The sequence below is a fragment of the Gavia stellata genome, chromosome 6 (genome assembly GCF_030936135.1).
Source record: "Gavia stellata isolate bGavSte3 chromosome 6, bGavSte3.hap2, whole genome shotgun sequence".
Classification (NCBI taxonomy): domain Eukaryota; kingdom Metazoa; phylum Chordata; class Aves; order Gaviiformes; family Gaviidae; genus Gavia; species Gavia stellata.
In genome coordinates this window covers 60124874-60145255 of record NC_082599.1, presented here as the reverse complement: position 1 = coordinate 60145255, position 20382 = coordinate 60124874, and the positions used below count along the sequence as shown (strand labels likewise).

Genomic DNA, 20382 nt, shown 5'->3' with positions numbered 1-20382 from the left:
ATATAAAGAGACGCACTTATTTTGAAATCAGGGAAAGTCTGGAGAACAAAACATTTGCATACATGTAGTATCTCTTTCAAAGATGAAATAGAAAAATTTAAATCAGAAGAGTATACGTGTTCAGAGCCTTCTAGAAATGCTGTACAAGCTCTCCGAACACAAATTCAATGGACTGAGCTTTCTCAGTATTTTCTAAGATCAAGAAATACTGCAGTGGGATGGGATGAATACCATGGCATTACTATCTTTAAAACTGATCATTTAAGATCTCTAGCAAAGAAATCCACTGGCTATCTTTTCACATTTAAAATTTATCATCTCCAAAGAACTGATAATTCTTTCTGCTAGCCATCTAACAGTTTGCAAAAAACCATACTATCCTCTGAATTCAAGAGGCAGTTGTTGCTTTCCTAACCAATTATGCATATTTGCAGAAAAAAAAGTATTTGACACTTCCTTATCTGAACTTACTCCTAATGAAACTATTGAAAACGTCTTCTTTGATGACAATTACCAAATGGTGCAAACGTTTGAAGTTCCCCACTATTCTCGCCTCTGCATCCTCTTCTTGCAAATATTATTTAGTAACAGCCATAACTTAGAATGCTTATAAAGAAAAATAAGGAGGAACACATACATATAGAAGGAATAGAACAAAAATACCCTTGCCTCATAAGATACAGATCGTGAATATAAAGATTGGGTTATTAATATGCATCCAAAAGACTGGATTTAAGTGGCAAGTCATCTCTAATTAACAGATATACATAGCAAAATAACTAACATATATATAGTAATATTCATGTGGGAATGAAACAAATGAGTTCCTCAGATCCAAGTCAGAAATAAAGCTTCCTCAGATTCACAGCTTGAAAGAGTTAAAAAGCAAAAGTACAGTGTTGCAAATGCAGACTTCTTACTTTGAAAGAAAATTGGACATGAAGGTTGGGACACTGCTATTCTTTTTATATACCTTTAGAAGACCTTTCAGATTCTAAAAGATAATAAGGAAAAACAAAAACCCCATAGCTTATGCAAAGGGACCATGAATTTGGGTGAACAGCTGTGGGAATGACACTTCAGGGAACTCATGATTGACTTTCACATCCTACTAGAAAAATACCTACATGCACACCTTTTTTTGGGAGGATGCTGGAATTATAAAGTACAGGGCAACAATTAGAAGTCAAGCAGATTTCAGAATCCAACTGAAATGACAATAAATCAACCTGTATTTTGACTGAGAAAGGGTATAAAAACCACCTGGAGAAACTAGACAATCTATCCCTCACAACCACAGTCAGACATAAAAGGCATTTCAGAAGAAATCAATCAATCTCTCTCCAGAAATGTAATAACGGTCTGGGGATTTTATCTATGAAAATTAACAGAATTTAGCACTGGATGTATTATGTAAGGCATCTCTTTTCATTTTCTCCTATGTGTCCTTAATAACTTTATTTAATGAGAATGTCTCAGACTGCTCTGACAAATAGAAGGTACTATGTTTTGACGACAAAATAATTTTCAGGATTTAGCATGTGGCAACTGGCTATGCTAGAACTCTTATTTGAGGCAATATGCTAAAAAGTCAGGATATTAGCTGAATTAAGACGCATGTTGCAGCAACAGAAGTTTAACTCTTGTGACAGATCAACTTTAATTTGGTAATATTTATCTTAGACTGTGCTATCATCCTTGCCACAATGTTTTCTGGAAGCGTGTGTCATCAGCATCTGCGGGATTAGAATCTATTTTTAATTAACTATATATTAGTTTTGTAACATTATTTAAACACTAATTTCCATATGAATTTTTAGTGATTCGGCTAATAGAAGATAATGAAATGAGAATAACCTTGAAAGGATTTTTTCCCTTTCTACTTAGGGTACTTCATATGCCACCAACTTTTCTATCACTTGGGTAATGTTATGACTGTTTATAGTGTCACATTTATATTTTATTTTGATTAGATATACAACTTGGAAGTGTGACAAAAAAATCAATTTTCAACACTGATAAATTCTACTTTTAAAATTTGTGTTCTCTGCCTGAAGCTTTCATGTGCAACTTCACACGTGTGAGACACTTCAAGAGTACAACGTACAAGTCTTTTTTTGATCTTAGCATTTGAGCTCACTGAGAATTTTGCTTGAACAAAGATTGCAGGTCATTGCTGAATTGGATGTTTTTTAAAAAAAGGGGCTAGCAGTATGAAAAATAATACTTATGCTTGAGTTAAATGACCTTCCCCTATAAGATAGTAGTGTATCAAAAATATTTTGGGCATAGTAAATGGGCTTTTTAATATAGAAATTTAACTATATATTCTAAAAATCCAAGAGTTTTGATGGCCTTTTTTGATTTTTCATAAATGCTAACATAGAAGAGCAAGAGGAATAAACATTCAAGCTACAATTTGCAAGAACACTTTTTAGTATATAGACTGTCAATAGACAGAAATACTGAACAATCTAAGGCTTTAATTTACGAGAGCTTCTTAATTACCCACAATCATGACAACTCTTAAGGAAATCAGCAAAAGGTTAAGACCTGTCCTGAACAACGATATTTTTTTGTCTTCAGGATTCCAAACTTGAAAAGGTTAAATTTATCTCTCTTCTCAGTGCCGTTTAATTAAACTACTAATGGCACGTTCCCCTTTCAGAGAATGGGCTCTAAAATGCTCAGAGAAGATCTGAGAAATCATTCCAAGTCAGATTGATTCTTGAACAGAACTTCTCAGGGTTTCTTTTCCAAAGATGAGGAGGTGTAAAAAGATTCTCAAAAGTGAAATTAAGTTTAGGATCTTACTTTTTGATGAGCAGCACCATATTATTTTAGTCATCTTAAAATCTACATGAATGAATTGCACCCCTGAGCTTCATTTCACCTGTTACGTGGATTAAAGGACAACAGCACTTTAAGCAGATATTTGTTTTGATATTTTTTTACCTCCGAAGAAATATTTCTCTCCAGTCTTAACTTGTAGAGGGCTGTTTGTTCGAACAGCTGAAGCTTCATCGCCATCAATGGTGAGGACAGCAAAATTTTCCTTAGCTAGGAATCGGACTTCATGCCACTGCCCATCGTTGAGACCAGAGCCTATGAAGAACAAAAAACATTGGAACATTTTACTTAGTCCAATATTCATTATCTGTAAGTGTTTTGTGTGTCTTTCTGCCAGGGTCATTATGTAAGGTTTAACGAAGGCTATTGCAGAAATGAAATAACTTTACTGTGATAACAAGGCATTCTTATTAAAGTAACTATTACCAAAAAATAACATTATATCATAAATACAAGTCTTGGAACTACTGAAGTGTCTATGCTCTCAGGTATAACTGTATAAACTACAGACATTATCACTCACCTTCCCCATCAAAAGGCCAAATTCTACATTTTACTAATAAAGAATATCTCTTAATTGTTTCTATGATCAAGTTCAAAAGGAAAATGTCTTGATTAATCCATTTAACTATAGTAATAAGCCCAAAGGGCATATTATGCTCATGATTGATGCCTTTATCAAAAGCTAGATACTTCCAAGAAAAGGTAAAGAAAAAATAGGAGGGGAAAAGGCACACATGGAACATGAGTTCACAGCTAATCCTGTTACTGGGATGTGGGGCTAGTCAGAGAAGACGGCGACATTATCACAGAGGCACTGCAAAACCAGCAAATATCTGCCAAAACCTGCAATCTTAGGGGAGCACCATCCTCCCAATACTGACAGCAGTGAAGCAGCTGGATCTGTTCATTCATTCAGATCTTTTAAAAAACCCAGAATTTATATACTTCTTACATTGCCTCCAGCAGCTGGCAGGAAGCCAGTGTGCCTGGCATTTCAAGCTGCCACAGAAGACCTGCGAAAGAGTACTGGTTTGTTCTGGTCATTACTGTGCAGGCAGGTTATGTTGGGTCAGCAAGTTAAGTAGCAAACACTCTAGTAAAAGCAAATTCCAAATTATAGCACCTCTTACAAGTGACATTTTCTCCACCTAGATAAAGGTGCTAAGTCACCTTTGCAAAATGTCATTAGCCAAAATAAACCACAACGCAATGCAATAAGCTGTTTCTAAAATTAAGTGGGATGCACGATATCAGCAGAAGTATAATGGAAGATAAACTTTCAAAATCTTCAAAATAATGTTATCTTCTATGAACAAGGAATAATATTACTGGCAAACAGATATACCTAAATATTTAATGAATATTTTTTTTCCCAATGCATCCACATGTTTGTTTAAGATACAAGATCAAGTCCTGAAATCATAACATGGAGTGTTATACCTTGGAATATTCTTGTAATATTCATTAGTGTGAATAAAAGTGGCAGAAGGCTCTTAAAAAATGTATCAGTAAGAAATGTTTCTATCAAAGCTTGTTCAATCTAGTGTAAGAATAGATGAAAGACATAATATACTAAACATGAGAAAAGTTTTCTTTCTGTTTGTAAGCTCTTTTTTCATTTTCATTACATTTGACAAAGAAACAGAAAAATACAGAATTACAACCCAGATAAAATTCATTTCTACTTATAGTCAACTCAGAAAGGAAAAGAAGATACACCTTTTTATAGAGTTCCAAACCAAAATTGTTACAGCGTGTGTTACTACAACTGAAGTTTATCAGAACATACTCAAATTCCCAATTTTCCAGCTTGAGATGATGTAAAATTAAAAAATCTATTTCATTTTTTTATCTAAGTATTCAGTGTTGCCTTGAATCGAATAACAACAATGAGAGACTTCTGAACAAAATTAAAACTTGGCTATTAAAACACAAGGGACGAAAACAGTGGCATGAGCTGTTCGTCAGTGAGTCCAGAGGGAGGTACATCTAAAGAACTCTCTGGAAAGGGAGATATTGCAGAAACCGAGAAACAACAGGACATTAGGCAAGAAAGTGTCGGCCTTCCCTGCACCACCATTTGTATTGTATCACACGATAAGCTTTTGCACCTCGACAAACTGTGACTAGGGAATTGATGTTAGACCTTCAGGGGCTTCTTCCAAACATGTCCACCTCCCACAAGCATCTGAAACGTCACTGGTTTTCTCTTGCTCCTGGACTGAATTTGCAGTGGTGTCTGATGTATTTATATGGCAAATGTCTTAAAGCTTTCACAGAAGTAACTTTCAAGGCTGCTGCTGTTGGTGCTTTGATACTTTGTTTGAGATCGTTAACCAAATATACAAAACCTTCTCGCCAATTTAAACAGAATTAGATATAAACATACACAGAAAACTTTACCGGCTGCAGGTGCCCGGGTGCCGGTAGGGGTCTGCTGCCCCTGTGATCTCTGTGAGGAGAGGCCGGGCTGCCCCGAGCCGGACACAGCCGGTTCCCGCCACTTCCCGCCGGCTCCCGCCAGTTCCCACCGGCTCCAGCGGCCCCACCGCAGGGCACAGCCCAGCCCCGCAGATCATGAGCGGGCGCCTCCTGGAAAGCGCGGCTGAGGGAGGGCAGAACGCTGCCCGGCGGTGAGGGGTGAGGGGAAAGGGGTGAGGAACAGCCCTGCGAGCCCCGAGGGGAGCGCGGCAGGAGGGGCAGGAGGGGCTCCAGCCGCCCCTCCCCAGAGATCCCCCTGGGGAGCCCGCGCCGGGGCGGGTGGGTCTCTCCTGAGGGAGCTGCGGCCTGTGGGGAGCCCGCGCCGGGGCAGGGGAACAGCGTGAGAGGGCAGGGGCGGCAGAGAGGATCCGCTGTGTCCTGACCATACCCCTACACCCCCCTGTGCTGTTTGGGAGTGGGAGGTGGAGGACTTGGGAATGAGGAATTGAAGTTGAGCTTGGGAGAGGGAGGAGGAAAGGTGTTCCTATAATCATTGTCTTTGTTTCTCACCACCTAAATCTGTTTTAATTGGCAATAAATTAAATTCATTTTCCCCAAGTCAAGTCAATTTTGCTTGCAACCATAATTGGTACGTGACCTCCCTGTCTACCTCGCTCCACGAGCTTCTCAATCTTATTCTCTCCCATTGTCCTGTTGAGGAGGGAGAGTGAGAGAGCGGCTGGGGGGGTGTCTGCCCCCTGGCCAAGGTCAACCCACCACAACTGATGGATCTAAAGACAGGCAATTATGCCATGAAATTGGAACTTTGCTGTATTTCTTATAATAAGCCTTAGTTTGCCATCCTCACCTCTTGAAGATACTCTTTCATAAAAGACTTAACTGATGATACTAATGAGAAAAGTGTTTTAAATTGAGTATCGCTGAAGATGCAAAATACTTCAGTTGTTTTAATCTGTATTTTTTGACTGCATACTTTAGTCTGCTCTGTACACACTAAATAAATCAGTCTCACAATACCCATGTTGTTCTTGTACAACGTATTTTAAATAACACTAGAACGGGAACTGGAACCATGTATGTAGGCTAAAGACAATCTTATACATCAGACTATGTAGCTATTTACTGCTGCATGCTTTACTCCCTGATTAATCTTTATCAGAGAGTTCTGCTTCCTCTTTTAGGAAGTGTGAGATGTAAAAAAAAAAAAAGAAAAATTAACTCAGCTCAGCTTCTCCCTGAACAAATAGCCTAAATACTGGGGGGGGGGGTGGGGGGGGTGGGGAAGCCATTGTTTCCATCACAACCAATTTGTGAATTGGAATCCCTCCATATTTGTTTTTTTTTGGGGGAGGACAACTATTTGTCCAACTCAACATGGTTTTCTGCACATCTTGGAGTGTCCCAAAACATTCTTTCTTAAAGCATGGAAACAGGTGATGCTCTCTGCTGAATTAACAACTGAAAATGGAGCGCAATACGCTAGTCTAAGAAGTGCACTGTTACTTCTCGCTAGTATCTGTGGTATGGCCTCCCAGTGGGCAGTGAAGGGAAAGCACCCCAAGCTCACTAGCACCACACCGAAAAACTGAACATCGCAAAGACTCAAGGCAAGAAGCAGGCGGAGGAAAGGTGGATCAGTGGAGGGAAGGTGGATCTGCTGAGCAGACTGAATAGAAATCAGAGCATGAGGAGAGCTGCAGGTTTCCAGCAAAAACTAATTCCATGCATTCTCTCTGTGTGCGCAGCATTTAGCAAAATATACTAAGGGGACACATTGCTGTCTGTAAGCTGTTTGCTCGAGGCATGACTGGAGAAGCCCTGGTATTTTGCCTGTATTAAAAATACTTGCCCCTACAAGTTGGCATCGTTCCTGTCAGCAGTTCCTGAAAGATTACGCTGTTTCTGCTTTATGAACTCTTCACTGTATTGACTACAAAATGATCATGAGTTAAGGCTGTCTTCTTCTTAGCTACATGTATTGACCATCCTCATGGAGCTTTACAGTACGACAGTAACATTCCAACTGTACTGGCTCAAAGTTGCCACAAAAATTCAAGTGCAATTTTACGTTCGCTTAGAAAACTTTCAACTGCTGCATTTTTCCATGGAGTTGACCTGTGAATGCTAATGAGGATTGCTCACCAGCACTCAGCAAGTACTCACTATTATCTTTACAAAACTGCGCTCCCCAGTGGTGTAACTAAGAGCACCTTTTACCCCGCCACTGTTTTCATCTGCTTTTTATTTACATGTGTTTTAGAGGCAGTAGTGCCAAACCTCCTTTTCTAATGTGACAATGCTCCGTTCCAGGGACCTAAACTGTTATCAGGATACATGGTATATTCTCCCATAGAGGACAAGTTTGTACAGCTGCATGACCTATTTTTATTGTAATATTTTATTACATGCCTCATGTATATTGAGGAATTATTTCTGCTTGGACTTAAAAAAAGTCAAGCTTAAGCTGAGATCTTTCTGTAAACCAAGACTTAAGAGTAGAATATGGTGCTCTTTATTAAAAGAATTTTCATCTGGGAAGTCTAGAATGGACAACATCCCAAATGCACAACGATGATTTCTCCTTGCAGTTTAATCTCTCTCATCTGAGCTGATACATATATTTATTTGCATTCTTTTTCTCCTTACTGTAACTTTCTGGTATACAAGTTGAGAAAAAAAAGAAACACATACTGCTGCTACCACAAATTCCCTGCTGGGTTCTGGAAAAGCTGGTTTCATATGCAAATTAAATATGTTAATGAATGCATTCTCCCTATCTAGGATTTCTATTTAAATGACATTATTTTAAAAGCAGGACTCTTGAGGTAGGCACTTTGATTGAACAAGAAGAAACAGATGTTTTGCTTATTACAGACATGGAAGAAGGACTAGATTAACGAATACCAAAAAAGTACAAGAGTTTAATACATAATGGAGAACTTAGAAAGATAACATCTGGTCGAGTTATGCCTTGAAGAAAACCATAGCAGCAAAAATCTCAACTTCTTCCACAGTTAATCTTGTGAGATCAAATCTTCCCATAAAAGGTACTGACCCATGCAGTGGCTATTAATCAGTGCTAGTTTATACAGTCTGCTGATAGACACGGACAAAATTCTTCTGAAGTAAACAGCATAACACCTGCTACACCAGAACAGAACCTCGCCGTAATTTTGATATGTGGTTGTAACCCAAAATTCAGTTAAAATGTTTAAGAATAAAACGGGGAAAGAATGGTATCATTAGCGCTCCATGAACCACTGAAGCAATGCTATGCAGCTTTGCTATGCTATGGCTATGTGGCTGCATACTGGTCTTTAGTTCCTACTGTTGTAGTAAATATTTTATGTTGTAATTTCTTGTAAATTCTTATTAGGAGATGAAACCCTCAATACTCAGGATGGGAAGACTCCAGAGCAGAACAGGGAGCAGACACGTGAACAAGCCTTAGAGGTGCTGGCAACGAGGAGGCTTTCCTGGATATTCAGCAGTGACTGTCTGGATTCCCTGCGATCCAGGAATCCAAAAGTCCAGTCCAAGTTTCTCTGCAGATGGGAAGACCCATCCTGTCTGAGGCTGAAGGCAGAGGGTGAGGTTGGTTTGTAGTTGCTGTCACTTTAGCCAGCCAGCACCACGTTTCATCTGAGGATGGTGGTGTAGTTGCTCTTCCTGCCTAATCCCTCACTAATTCAGTACAACTTTGCACCAATAGTTCTGACTATAAGAAAACAAGCCAACAATATTTTGTTTGAAACATTCAGCCGTGTTCAAATATACAGCAATAAATGTCATTAATATTCAATCAGAAAAAAAAAAAAATCGCCAGGATGTAATTACAAGAGCCGTGCTTTTCTGTGTTTAGCTAATCGTATTTTTAAACTGGAGAAACAAAACCACAGCTCTTCCTATGGTAGCATTTTAGATAGTTTATGGAAAAAGCTATCTAAGTATATAATCTGTTTTAGGATTTATGATTCAGAAAAGTCCTTTTCATTTTAGTTTTATTCATTTTTCAGCTATCCAAATGATCAGTAGGCTAAGACAGTGGCAAATGCAGTCCTTGAAAGGATTTTAATGATGGAGACCCCTGTTCTCCAACAAATCCAAAACAGTTATGACAAATTTTGTCCTCACGTTTAAGCTTGGGGTTCTTTGTTAAGGTGAGTAGTTGGAAACATGCCAAAATTTTGCCCATTGGTGATACTTTATTTATACTGAGTTTTCTCTGCAAGTTAATGCCAGAAGAAAAAGATGAACATTTAGCTTTAAATACATCTCTAGCCTTGTACGTACAGGATGTATTTTAAAAAAATGAACAAATAAACAAAAAAGGAAGTCATTTTCCTATTTCCATAGTTAAGACTGTTGCGCAGTAAACTGAAAATACAGCAAAAACTACAATCCTGCAAACTCTTTATAACATTCAAACCTATTCTTACAAGAGGCTTGACTACTGGTGATTTCAATGAAATGGACCATCAACCCGGCACATAATGGTCAAACTCATAATGATTTTTTTTTATTTTGTCTCTTACAGAAAACTAATAAAACCAGATGAAAGACTGTTTACACTTGAATGACTGAAAAAAGAATATTTTGCAACTTCTAAGCTTAGACACTTGTAGAATCTCATGCAACTGATGAAACAATTTTAGCTTTTCAAGCACAGACTTTGTCCTCTCCTCTCACTGCTCTTCTTCTCACATTCTTTATACTCAGGAATAAAATTGTAGTGTTATTGTGCCTGAGATATGAAAGCATATACACCTGGAAACTGGAATCTCTCTATGTGTTTCAGCTGGCAGAAAGGATGCTGTTGTTAATGAACAAATACAGTTTTTTCCACTACCCTCTTCCTCTAGTCCAGTCCATCTCAAGCCAGAAAGTATTTGCTCTAATAATGCAATCTGGTGGCCTGGAATTGCACAGGATTTTGTGCATGCTCAATGGTAATCATCTCAATGAATGGCTCCAGGATTAATCTTTACTAAGAAATAGTAAATAGACTATGGCCGCACATCAGTTACTTAGCGTAACTGCTCCTAACTTCCTCAAAACTCTTTCCAGATCAGCATCTCGCTTTATTTGTTTTTTAACTGACAACACTGTAATAACTATACAGCATTGTGGCTCATATCCAGATAATATATCATAATCTTTCAGACTTGAAAACAGTTATCTACGTCTTTAAGAGTACGTAGAACACAATCAACTTACTTTCTTTACTTAAAACCACCAATATGCTAATGCAAAATCTGATCTATTCTTAGGTTTCAAATACTTTCAGTAATCGTTACCGAAACTGGTAATTTAACTACCTTTATCCAGCATAGACATTTCATATAAGAAAACTCCAGGGTTTTTTTTAGAAAAGGTTTTATATTTCTTTTTCTTCTTTTTCTCTTGTAAATTATAAGAAAGAAAACATCTTAGAAACAGCATTATACTCATAAAGCTTTAACCTCATTTTATGGTTTTTACAGTCACCTGCCAGATACCATTTGGCACTGAATTATTATTATTTTTACATGCTCAGCATCTTAATATTTTGATTTAAGTGGCTAACCAGAACTTTCCTTTTCATTTTATGAAACTTAAAGATACTTGCTTTATGCCTATTACTCTGTCACATTTATCTGTATTAGATATATTTCTTTAGCTTTTTTGGGGGAGGCCGTTCTGAATTTGAAGCCCTTCTGTATCACTACAATTAATTATAATATTTATCATTTAGATGGCTAAATTGTGAAAACAATACAGCAGGTAACCTACTCTGCTTTTTCTTATCTTTGGACTAAAGAAGTTCAGATACCTACAAAAGCATGACAGAGATAGTGCCTATTCTTTGCACATTCACTCCAGATAAATAAAACATAAAAATAAAGTAACTAGATATTCCAGACAGGGGAGGAAAGTGAAACAGAACTTGGTGGGGACGGTTATGTTGGTAAGAAAAAGCAGATCCAAAAAGCAGGAAAAAACCTCCATGTGACTAAAGGTAAATTGAAATTTTCTGACCGACAGCAAAAATCAAATGTAACTTTGTTTTGATATTGAAATTCCTGAGACAAGCTTCCTAGCAATGGCTCTGAATCAAGAAGAGTATTTAAAAACATGCTTTAGTAGGAGATCACTCAAGGGTATAAAAGCCGTGCACATCTTTAAGTACTCTGCCAAATTGGGGCCTAAATATGCCTCACACATCCAAACAGGTCTTTCAATGCACATTTTCTAGCAGTCATCAATGCATGATTGAGAGCTTGAAGCATATGATGAGGGAAGAGGTGATCAAGCTTTATCACCTCACTTGTGGTACACTGAAATAGCTTGATGTTGTTCATTGGGCAGTACTTTTAGATCAGCACCTGTAACACTTTCATTATGCTCCTCTTTAGAAGATATACAAAGCTCTAGGCACAAGATTTTCTGACAGGAAATTCACATCGCTGCCCTTTTCATGTCTTAATCCTATTATGCAATAATATTTTTTATCATTTTATCTTCATTGTACATATGCCTCATGTAATAAATAGTAGAAACATTGCACTTTTCTTCTAAACACAATATAGCACTTTTTACAAGGATTTAGCTGAACCTCAGCCTCTGTGGAGATGCATGAACTGTAGAAAAAGCAAACCCACCACTTCCCCACCAGAAAAAAACAATAAATGTGGACATAATCTAGCAAATACCAATGACCAATCAATTTTCATGATACTCAAACTACATTTTTCATGAAACTCAAATTACATTAAATCATTTATTCTTTAAACTTGGAATACTCCACTGCCAGAAGCGAGCAGTGCTATACCTGAAGACTGATTTTCCTTGAATGACAGTCCATGCTGTGGTTGAGACCCTGTTAGTCACATCTTGAGGCTGGACTTAACCTTGCTTTAGACCAGTTCTGCAGCCATAAACAAAACCAGTGAGCTTTTTTTACACGTAAACTGCATTTAGGTTTTAGTTTGTTGCTGGAGTGTGTGAATAAAGTAAATCTTGCAATTGTCCCACGTTGTGGACCTTGCTTTGTATTAGCATCAGTTTCAAAGCCCGAGGACTGTATTTCCTTCACATGAAACTAAGTCCAGACTAACTAACTCCAGTCTCAAGTGTGCCAGTGACAATGCATGGACTTTCAGGTCTCAGCATGAACTGTTCTACTCTGCAGATCCACTCCTGTCGTGCTGCACTGCTCTCTACTGCAGACAAAGCCAGGTCTAAAATGTTGAAAGCACATGCTGTGGACATTGGGAGCTTGATTTAAAAAAAAAAAAAAAAACCCAGCCTGTTCTCTTCTATTAAAAGCCTTAAGGGAAAAAGTAATAAAACACTGCCACACCATAGCACCTGGTGGGGTATTAGACCTACTGCAAGGGAGAAGTTCAAGTGGCATCTCCCTGCCTCAAGAAGAATATATTTGCCCCAGCATTTGCATGTATTTGCTGGCACAGTTTAATTTTTCATTTGTGTTAAGTAGGTGTATGTTTTTCAAAACCAGAAAGCCAAGAGAAAAAAAAAGAATAAAGTTCTTAGTGAACCAGAGTAAAGTCTTAATAGAATGTTCGCTTCAAAGGATCCACTTTATTAACTAAAAATATATTTTTTATATACATTATGTTTTCATTGTTAAGGGCACAGCAGCAGGTATACATAAAATACAATATAATAAAATATACTCTGTCTCAAAGGGAACCACAATAAAAATATTTGGACCTTAGGCAGCAGTTTTCTAAGAAAACCATAAAAACTTAATTATAATGCTAGCAGTGCAGGACTGCTTTGCATTTTACTGAGTGTTACCTTTCACAGACTGCTCTTGGACAATGCAAGCTATACCTCAAAGTCAAGAAAGCATGTACTCTGACTCCTTCCATGAACTCTGTCCTAGGTTTTTAAAAGCCTATTTCATGCGTTCATTTAGGAGGAAGTATCTAATGAAAGCAGCCTTTCAGCATAAAAGAAGTTCTGAGAAGCAAAGAAACTTGAACATGTCTCCAGCCCCTCTGTTTTCCTGCCAGTTTAATAGGGCAGCACTTCCTCTCATCTACACCTTTCACTAGGGGTTGTCAAAGAAGAATGTGCAGTTTAAATGACTAAGCCTTACACCTTTGAAAAGGTATCAAACTGTCTGTTCTTCAGATACACACTGCCTTGGTTTGCTGCTCCTTACCACAGTGTTAGATGAACCCCGAGTTGCAGTAAAGTTTCCCCAGACTCCTAGAAAATGAGGAATGGCTCCAGCTCACACCTGATGAGAGAGGGAAGGAAGCTCTTTCAAATACAGCCGCACAGCAGTGGATCGTTCAGCACAGCAGTGGGATCACGGCTGAGCACTGGTATAGCGCTGGGTGCTAGAAACACTACCTTTGAAATCCACACTGAATCCACCAGCTGTAACGGAGGAGAGCTGGGAACAGAACAGCCCTGTTATAGAATTGTTTAGGTTGGAAAAGACCTTTAAGATCATCAAGTCCAACCGTAAACCTAACACTGCCAAGTCCACCACTAAGCCATGTCCATAAGCGCCTCATCCACGCGTCTTTTAAATATCTCCAGGGATGGGGACTCCACCGCCTCCCTGGGCAGCCTGTTCCAATGTCTGACAACCCTTTCAGTGAAGAAGTTTCTCCTAATATTGAGTCTAAACCTCCCCTGGCGCAACTTGAGGCCGTTTTCTCTTGTCCTAAATACAACCAGTAGGACACTGGGAAAGGTGGCATGGGAGAAACACAAACAGCAATATGTACCTCAGGTGCACCTCATACCTCTATGTGTTAGTTAGTAACAGAGGGATTAAGGGATCTGAAACTGTGATATTAGCAATACAACTTTAAAATCATGTGCCGCAAAAATAAAAAGAAGATTTATTGAAGATCCACACAAATATGCCTTTGTCCTTAAGCTACAGGGAGTTCAGCTGGGGTTAATGCCGTTGGAGAGGTAATTGCAACAGTGATCTAAGTAAAACACCTCTGCTGAAGTCCTGAGCCTACAGGCATCCCTACCAGCTGGGAATTTAGGCCAGCGTATGGAAAAACCTTAATTTTCAGGGAGCTGGCTTAGATGAACTGCGGCATTTTTCACACCTACCAGTCTGTGATAATCAAAATCCTCGTAATGGAGAGGCAGTAGCTTTCCCCAGTTACAGCTGCTGCTAGTTTTCATTATAAAAGAATTTGCTCCCAACTCAATTTATATATACTGTACCCACTCATAATTACCGAATCTGTTCTGACAGTGAGGGAATCAATCTGCATTAAATTAATACCTCCTGAGCTTGAAGTAAATTTAACCAAACTGTCCGTTCTTTTGCTTCGTAGCTTTGACCTTTGTTCAGTATTTGCCTCCCCCTACGTATGAGTAGAAAAAGTGTATTTTTATAATCCCTTCTCAATTTTATTCACAGTACAATCCCCTTAAAACCTCGCTTAATGGAAAAATGCATGATGGGAGTAAAACATTTTAAAACAATAAAGGCATAGCTAGGAAAATTATAAATACTGCATTCTCTATCATGGATATAAAATCGCCTTGTTCTTACCTACCAAGTGCCTATTTTGTCCGTTTGTGGTCATCACAACTCTGACTGAAGGTATTATCCTTTAATCACTAATTTTTCATGCTCACCTCAACATAATCATTGTCAAAACCCAAAGTGACATACTAACATCACCTCCTATGCCACAAAGAAGTATACATAACAGCTTATTTTGAAGAAGTCTTCCTATACATATGCATAAAACATAGATACCTGTGGCACTGAATAGAATTTTCTGTTGTGGATTTAAATATCCGCTTACAAAGATGTATTTTTCAGAAAGATAAATACTTTGAAAAATTATCGGAGATAATATTTATCAATACTACTTATCATATTTTACAGGTTTATGTGTGTGATGGGACCCTGAGTTAGGACAGTAAATAAGGGCAGATACGCCTTTTCCTTAAAGTGGGCGCACCAGAAGGGCCTACAGAAACAAATCTCTCAACGTCGGTGTTGAATCTGTCCCGTTACGTTCTATGTGTAGCTAAATTAAAACAGGACATCTTTCTAAAACAGAAAGACTGAGTTTCACTAGTGCGAATAAAATGCATCTACTACTACTATTGTGACATACAAGAGTATCTCTTTATAAGATCAAGCCTTACTGGTTTGTAGTTTGCACATGAAATATAATGAATAAAATATATTAAAAAAATAATTAGTTTTTCAGAAAGTAAAAATATAGTACTTGACAAACGGCATCTAATAAAACAAAAATACTCCTAAACGATTACATCTGTTAAGGTAGGGTCTGATCAGTAATCAGGGCTCGATATATACATACTCATACTCGTACATACTCAAAAGAAAAAGACATCCAATAGCTTCACATATGCAGTTCCCCTTACAGTTAACGGAAGCTGCATGTGTATATATATATTAGGGAAGAATGTGGCTCAGATGTGTCCAGAGGTAACTTAGACTTGGAGGTAACAACTGAACCTTGACTTCATGAGAAACTGGAATCACCATCACCGAAGGCAGCAATTACGCCACAGCCACTGTTAGAATACGTTTCTGCCTTGCAATGGAGCTCCGGTAACTTCAGTAGATCTTTGCGTGAGTAGAAGGACCAGCAGTTATTAGAGCAGGTACTGTTAATTTTATATTTTTATAGAAGACACTCAAGCTGAAGATTCAAACTCAGGTGTGAAAGTTGTTCACAGATAGTCAGTTGGCTTTCTGTTCTGTTTCCTTCGGGTATTTTGTTAGGGGCCATAATGATAGTTCAACAGTTTATTACAGTGGAGTACTAACACACATTTCAAGCTCTTTACTGACTATACAGTTGTAACAGCCACTTCATTATTGCTTTTTACTTCACAAGTATCTTTATATTTTGTGGAACTTTTTCTTTGTTCTAGTACGCAAGAAAAGAAATAAATTATACTAGGAAAATATATAAAGAAAGATGACAGAATTTTTTTTAATTCCTGCAAAGATTAGGAAATTTACAGTTTAGTCTAAATGTTTGTCAGTAATCGTCCTCCGATACTTAAGAATAAAGTGCTACTTCAGGAATTATCAATAATTGAGATGTCTTTTCCAATTTTTTTTTTTCTATCCACTCACCTTTTAATAATTTAATTGGTTTTTAGATCACAAGTGAGACCACAACAGAAAATAGAGAGGTTAAAACCTGGTAGATTTTTCTTTTTCTTTCTGCAGCTTTTATTAACAATTATTAATGCAAATAGAGATATTTTTTTTTAGGGTCAAAAAATTCCATCTCACTCCTCACTGTAAAACTTCTTTTTGATAGAAACTTGAACGGTACTGCTATAATAATTTTTCATTGCAGATTTTCTGTTGCATTTTCTGCATTAGGTGGTCTGCCATATGCATAATTAGTAATTACAGGCCTCACAGACAATAAATCATGAAAACATATTATCTTTGCATCATACTTTACTTGGGTTAACAACATTCTGATGCATAGTAGAGGCTGTCACCAGCATTTTATGAAGATAAATCATTGAACTATGCAACTCATAAGCTGAATTGTAATAAATCATTCGGTTCACCATTGCTAAAGGCCTTGTGACATTGTCAAACACGTCTGAGCACAACTTTTTCACTATAACAGGAACACACGCTGCTGTTGACAACTGTACCCATACGGGCGGCCAGGAGACGACCGAGGGACTGTTGGGACCAAGCCATCTTAGAAAGCCTGTTCTCATTCAGAGCATCAATAATTCTATTTAGCTATTTGGGATCTGCTGACAAAGCCCTCCTCTCCCTGAAAACAACAATGAAAAGAACAAAAAACTATTTATTTTTAAGTCTGAGCCCTTATATAGAGCATACACAGCTTACAGAAAAGTTACTACAGCTATTTCCTCTGCTGTCATTCTTGAAATGTCAGCATGTCAAGAAACAGATGAGAAGAAATAGCCTCAAGTTGCACCAGGGGAGGTTTAGATCGGATATTAGGAAAAATGTCTTTACTGAGAGAGTGGTCAAATATTGGAAGAGGCTGCCCAGGGAGGTGGTGGAGTCACCATCCCCGGAGGTATTTAAAAGACATGTAGATGCGGCGCTTATAGACATGGTTTAGTGGTGGACTTGGCAGTGCTAGGTTAACGGTTAGACTCGATGACCGTAAGGGTCTTTTCCAACCTAAACAATTCTGTGATGCCTCTGTTTGTGAAATGATGTAAGTTTTGAAAAATAGCATATTATAGACTTGTCATTTGGTGCTTTAGTGACAAATGAGGAAAAAACTCCTAAAACTTAAATTATCATCTAAAACGAGGTTACTTTTTAATATAACTACCACACGAAAATTGCTACAAAAAATAGTTAAAAAAAAGCCAAGTAATTTGAATAGGAAATTAATTCTACTGAGGATTTAATGTGTTTTTTAAAATTCTCTAAAATATCCCTTTACAACAGACATTGTTACATACATTTATCTTCTGAACTACTGAAAACCCAAACATAATTTTGTTGCTTAAATTGATGCTTGCAGAGGATGGTACACACAAAACCCTACCTATTTATTTTTAAGTAAATTTATCTGCCTGTTCCACTTGTTCATCACTGACACAAAGCAACTTCAACAATAAAATATGTTATAAAACAACAACAGCTTTGCAATTGTCCTAAAAATCCACAGTAAATAAATAAATACTAAGTAAATAAACATATTTACCACAGTAAATCTGTTGTTTCATGCATGACTTGCTTTCATACCACAGAGTCCATCTGGAAATGGATTTTTAAACAAAACTTTGCTGAAAATGTGGTGCTGTAACTAATGTTGGTTTACTTTGAATTTGATGAAAAACATAATAAAGCCACATCTGAGATTCCAAAGCATGTTAAATGGAAATCAACTTTCATAATGGATTGTTCTTTATCCCTTACTGGCAGGAATACTGGTCAAAAACTTCGAATGACACATGTACCAAAATAATTTGTCTATAATTTGTCTATATGTTGCTTTTGAAGTTGTTCAGTGCCAAACAATTTAGCCAGCTGTTTTTAAAAACTTTGCACGCTACTTTGCTTAGGATTGCGTTAAACAACACGGAAAATAAGGGCAGCTTGATAAACCTTCTTGTCCTGTATTTGCCAACTTCTTTTTAAACTTCTGGGACCTATCAAACTGGTCATTAAATGTTGATTGATTACAGAAGGCTGGTAAGTGTGGTTACTCACTTGCTAAGGACTGATGATTTTCTTAGCGCTATAGAAAATCTGGAAATACACAAAGTCCTTAGTGTTTGCTTTCAGTCTTTTAAGACATGGCACCAGGAAAGCCATTTCAGCTTCACATACTAATGTTAGGCTTACAATTTGGATCAAGCTCAGTCGTTCTTCATGTAGTTTAGGTCTTTGTAACGTTACATTTGTTCTTACTGTTACTATGCCATAGGAATCTCCAGCTCATTCAAATAAAAAGCACTTCTAAGCCAGAAGGAGGAACTTTCTCTGGGTTTCCATAGAAATGTCATGCTTTGGGGGAAGTTGCTCCTGCTGAATTAATGAGGTTGGTTATGATAAAGCTGTTCGGGTCTAACATTGAGAAAGCGCAATGAAGCTCGCGTTTTGATGGCAAATCTGGAAGTTGACTCCAAAGAGATAAAAAGTAAAAAGAATTTAATCTGGATAACAGTTTGAATTCTGATGCTCTTCTTTTTTTGACTGCAGCCATATGGAATGAGCACATTCACTGTTAGCCCTGCTGATAGAAAATTAAACATCCTGAGCCATTAATCTTCTACATCAAAAGAATCTGCAATTCCTTAACATGAATATGGAAGATAGTCTCCTGACAGGCAAATTACAGGTCTGGATTCAAGTGCAAACCTTTCCTCCCTTGTGTTTTCAAATCTAAAATGAAAGAGTAGGCTTCTGCGCGAAAAAATGAGAGCCCACGTTAACAGCATGACTGGTGGCTTGTTTATTAACAATGTTTATTAACAACATGACAGTTCTTGGCCCCTGTCATACCAATTTTTAACAGGCTGAGTATCACGTGGCAAAGTTAGACGAATTCTGGATTTTATTTCTCATATCTGGAATGGTTTTGCACTTGTATATCTGCCATCTAAGTGGGACTATTCCAGCACGGAACGGGTATCTTGGAATTATTTTTAAAAATTTACAAAAATTACATTTAAAAAAACCCATGATGGAGAAGGCCAATTCATTATAATGTGTTACAGTCCATTCCTGAATATTTATAATGGTTGTGAATACAATGCAAATACTGGATAACTGTGCAGGATGTATATGCATCGACAAGGAAGGGTATATTTTACATACTTTATCTTCCCCTACAACTGTTCTATAGGCCTAGGGTTTGCAAGGCAGCATGTTAGTGTCTTCAAAAATGATCATATAAATTTTAGAATTATGAGGCAAAAATACAGGGAAGTCAGTCATCTGGAAATGTTTGGTCTGGATAGTCCTGAAATGACAGGACTACAGATACTAACACTGAGTCAAAATAAACACACCTTAAATAGTAGAAAAACCTTTTGTCCATTTTACATACAGCACTATTACATAAAAGTATATAAAAGCAAGCAGGAATAAGAAGAGGTGGTGGTGAGGAAGTAATCTGCAGAGTATATTTTTTAACACAAGGCCCACTGACGCGCATTAAAGGTTTCCACTGACTGGGGCCTAGGCAGGCGCCCAAGACGCAAAATATATACAGTTCAAATAATTTACTCTGAATCTATTTTTCAGTGGAGGTTAAGTCCTCTTGTAAGTCTACAGCCTGTTCCAATGTCAACTGTCATCAGAAACATGTTGAAACCAAATCTCCAGTGAGATATGTCCTTATCTGTAAATGAAGCGTGATAGACACCTACAGCGGCACTCCTGAAGAACTTCCCAGCTGGCTTATGCCCATGAGTTATCTTTCATGCTGTTGGTATTTGTTTTATGTAATGGCTTTTCCTATCACAAATCCGGAGAAATTGTGCAAAGAGATTTAGCAGACAATGGGGGAAACTTCATGAAGATACTTAAAGTGTGAGGTATTCAAAGGACGCAACATTATGGGACTAAGCATAGAGCAT

At 37.7% G+C, this 20382-nt stretch overlaps 1 protein-coding gene across 1 annotated transcript in view; it reads right to left on the bottom strand.

Annotated features, from left to right (window-relative positions):
* Nucleotides 1-20382, bottom strand: part of CNTNAP2 (contactin associated protein 2) — a 1162694-nt gene that overhangs the window by 512357 nt on the left and 629955 nt on the right. The window contains exon 9 of the mRNA XM_059818416.1: nt 2956-3105. Coding sequence (XP_059674399.1) covers nt 2956-3105 — 150 coding nt within the window. The remainder of the gene's footprint in view (nt 1-2955; nt 3106-20382) is intronic.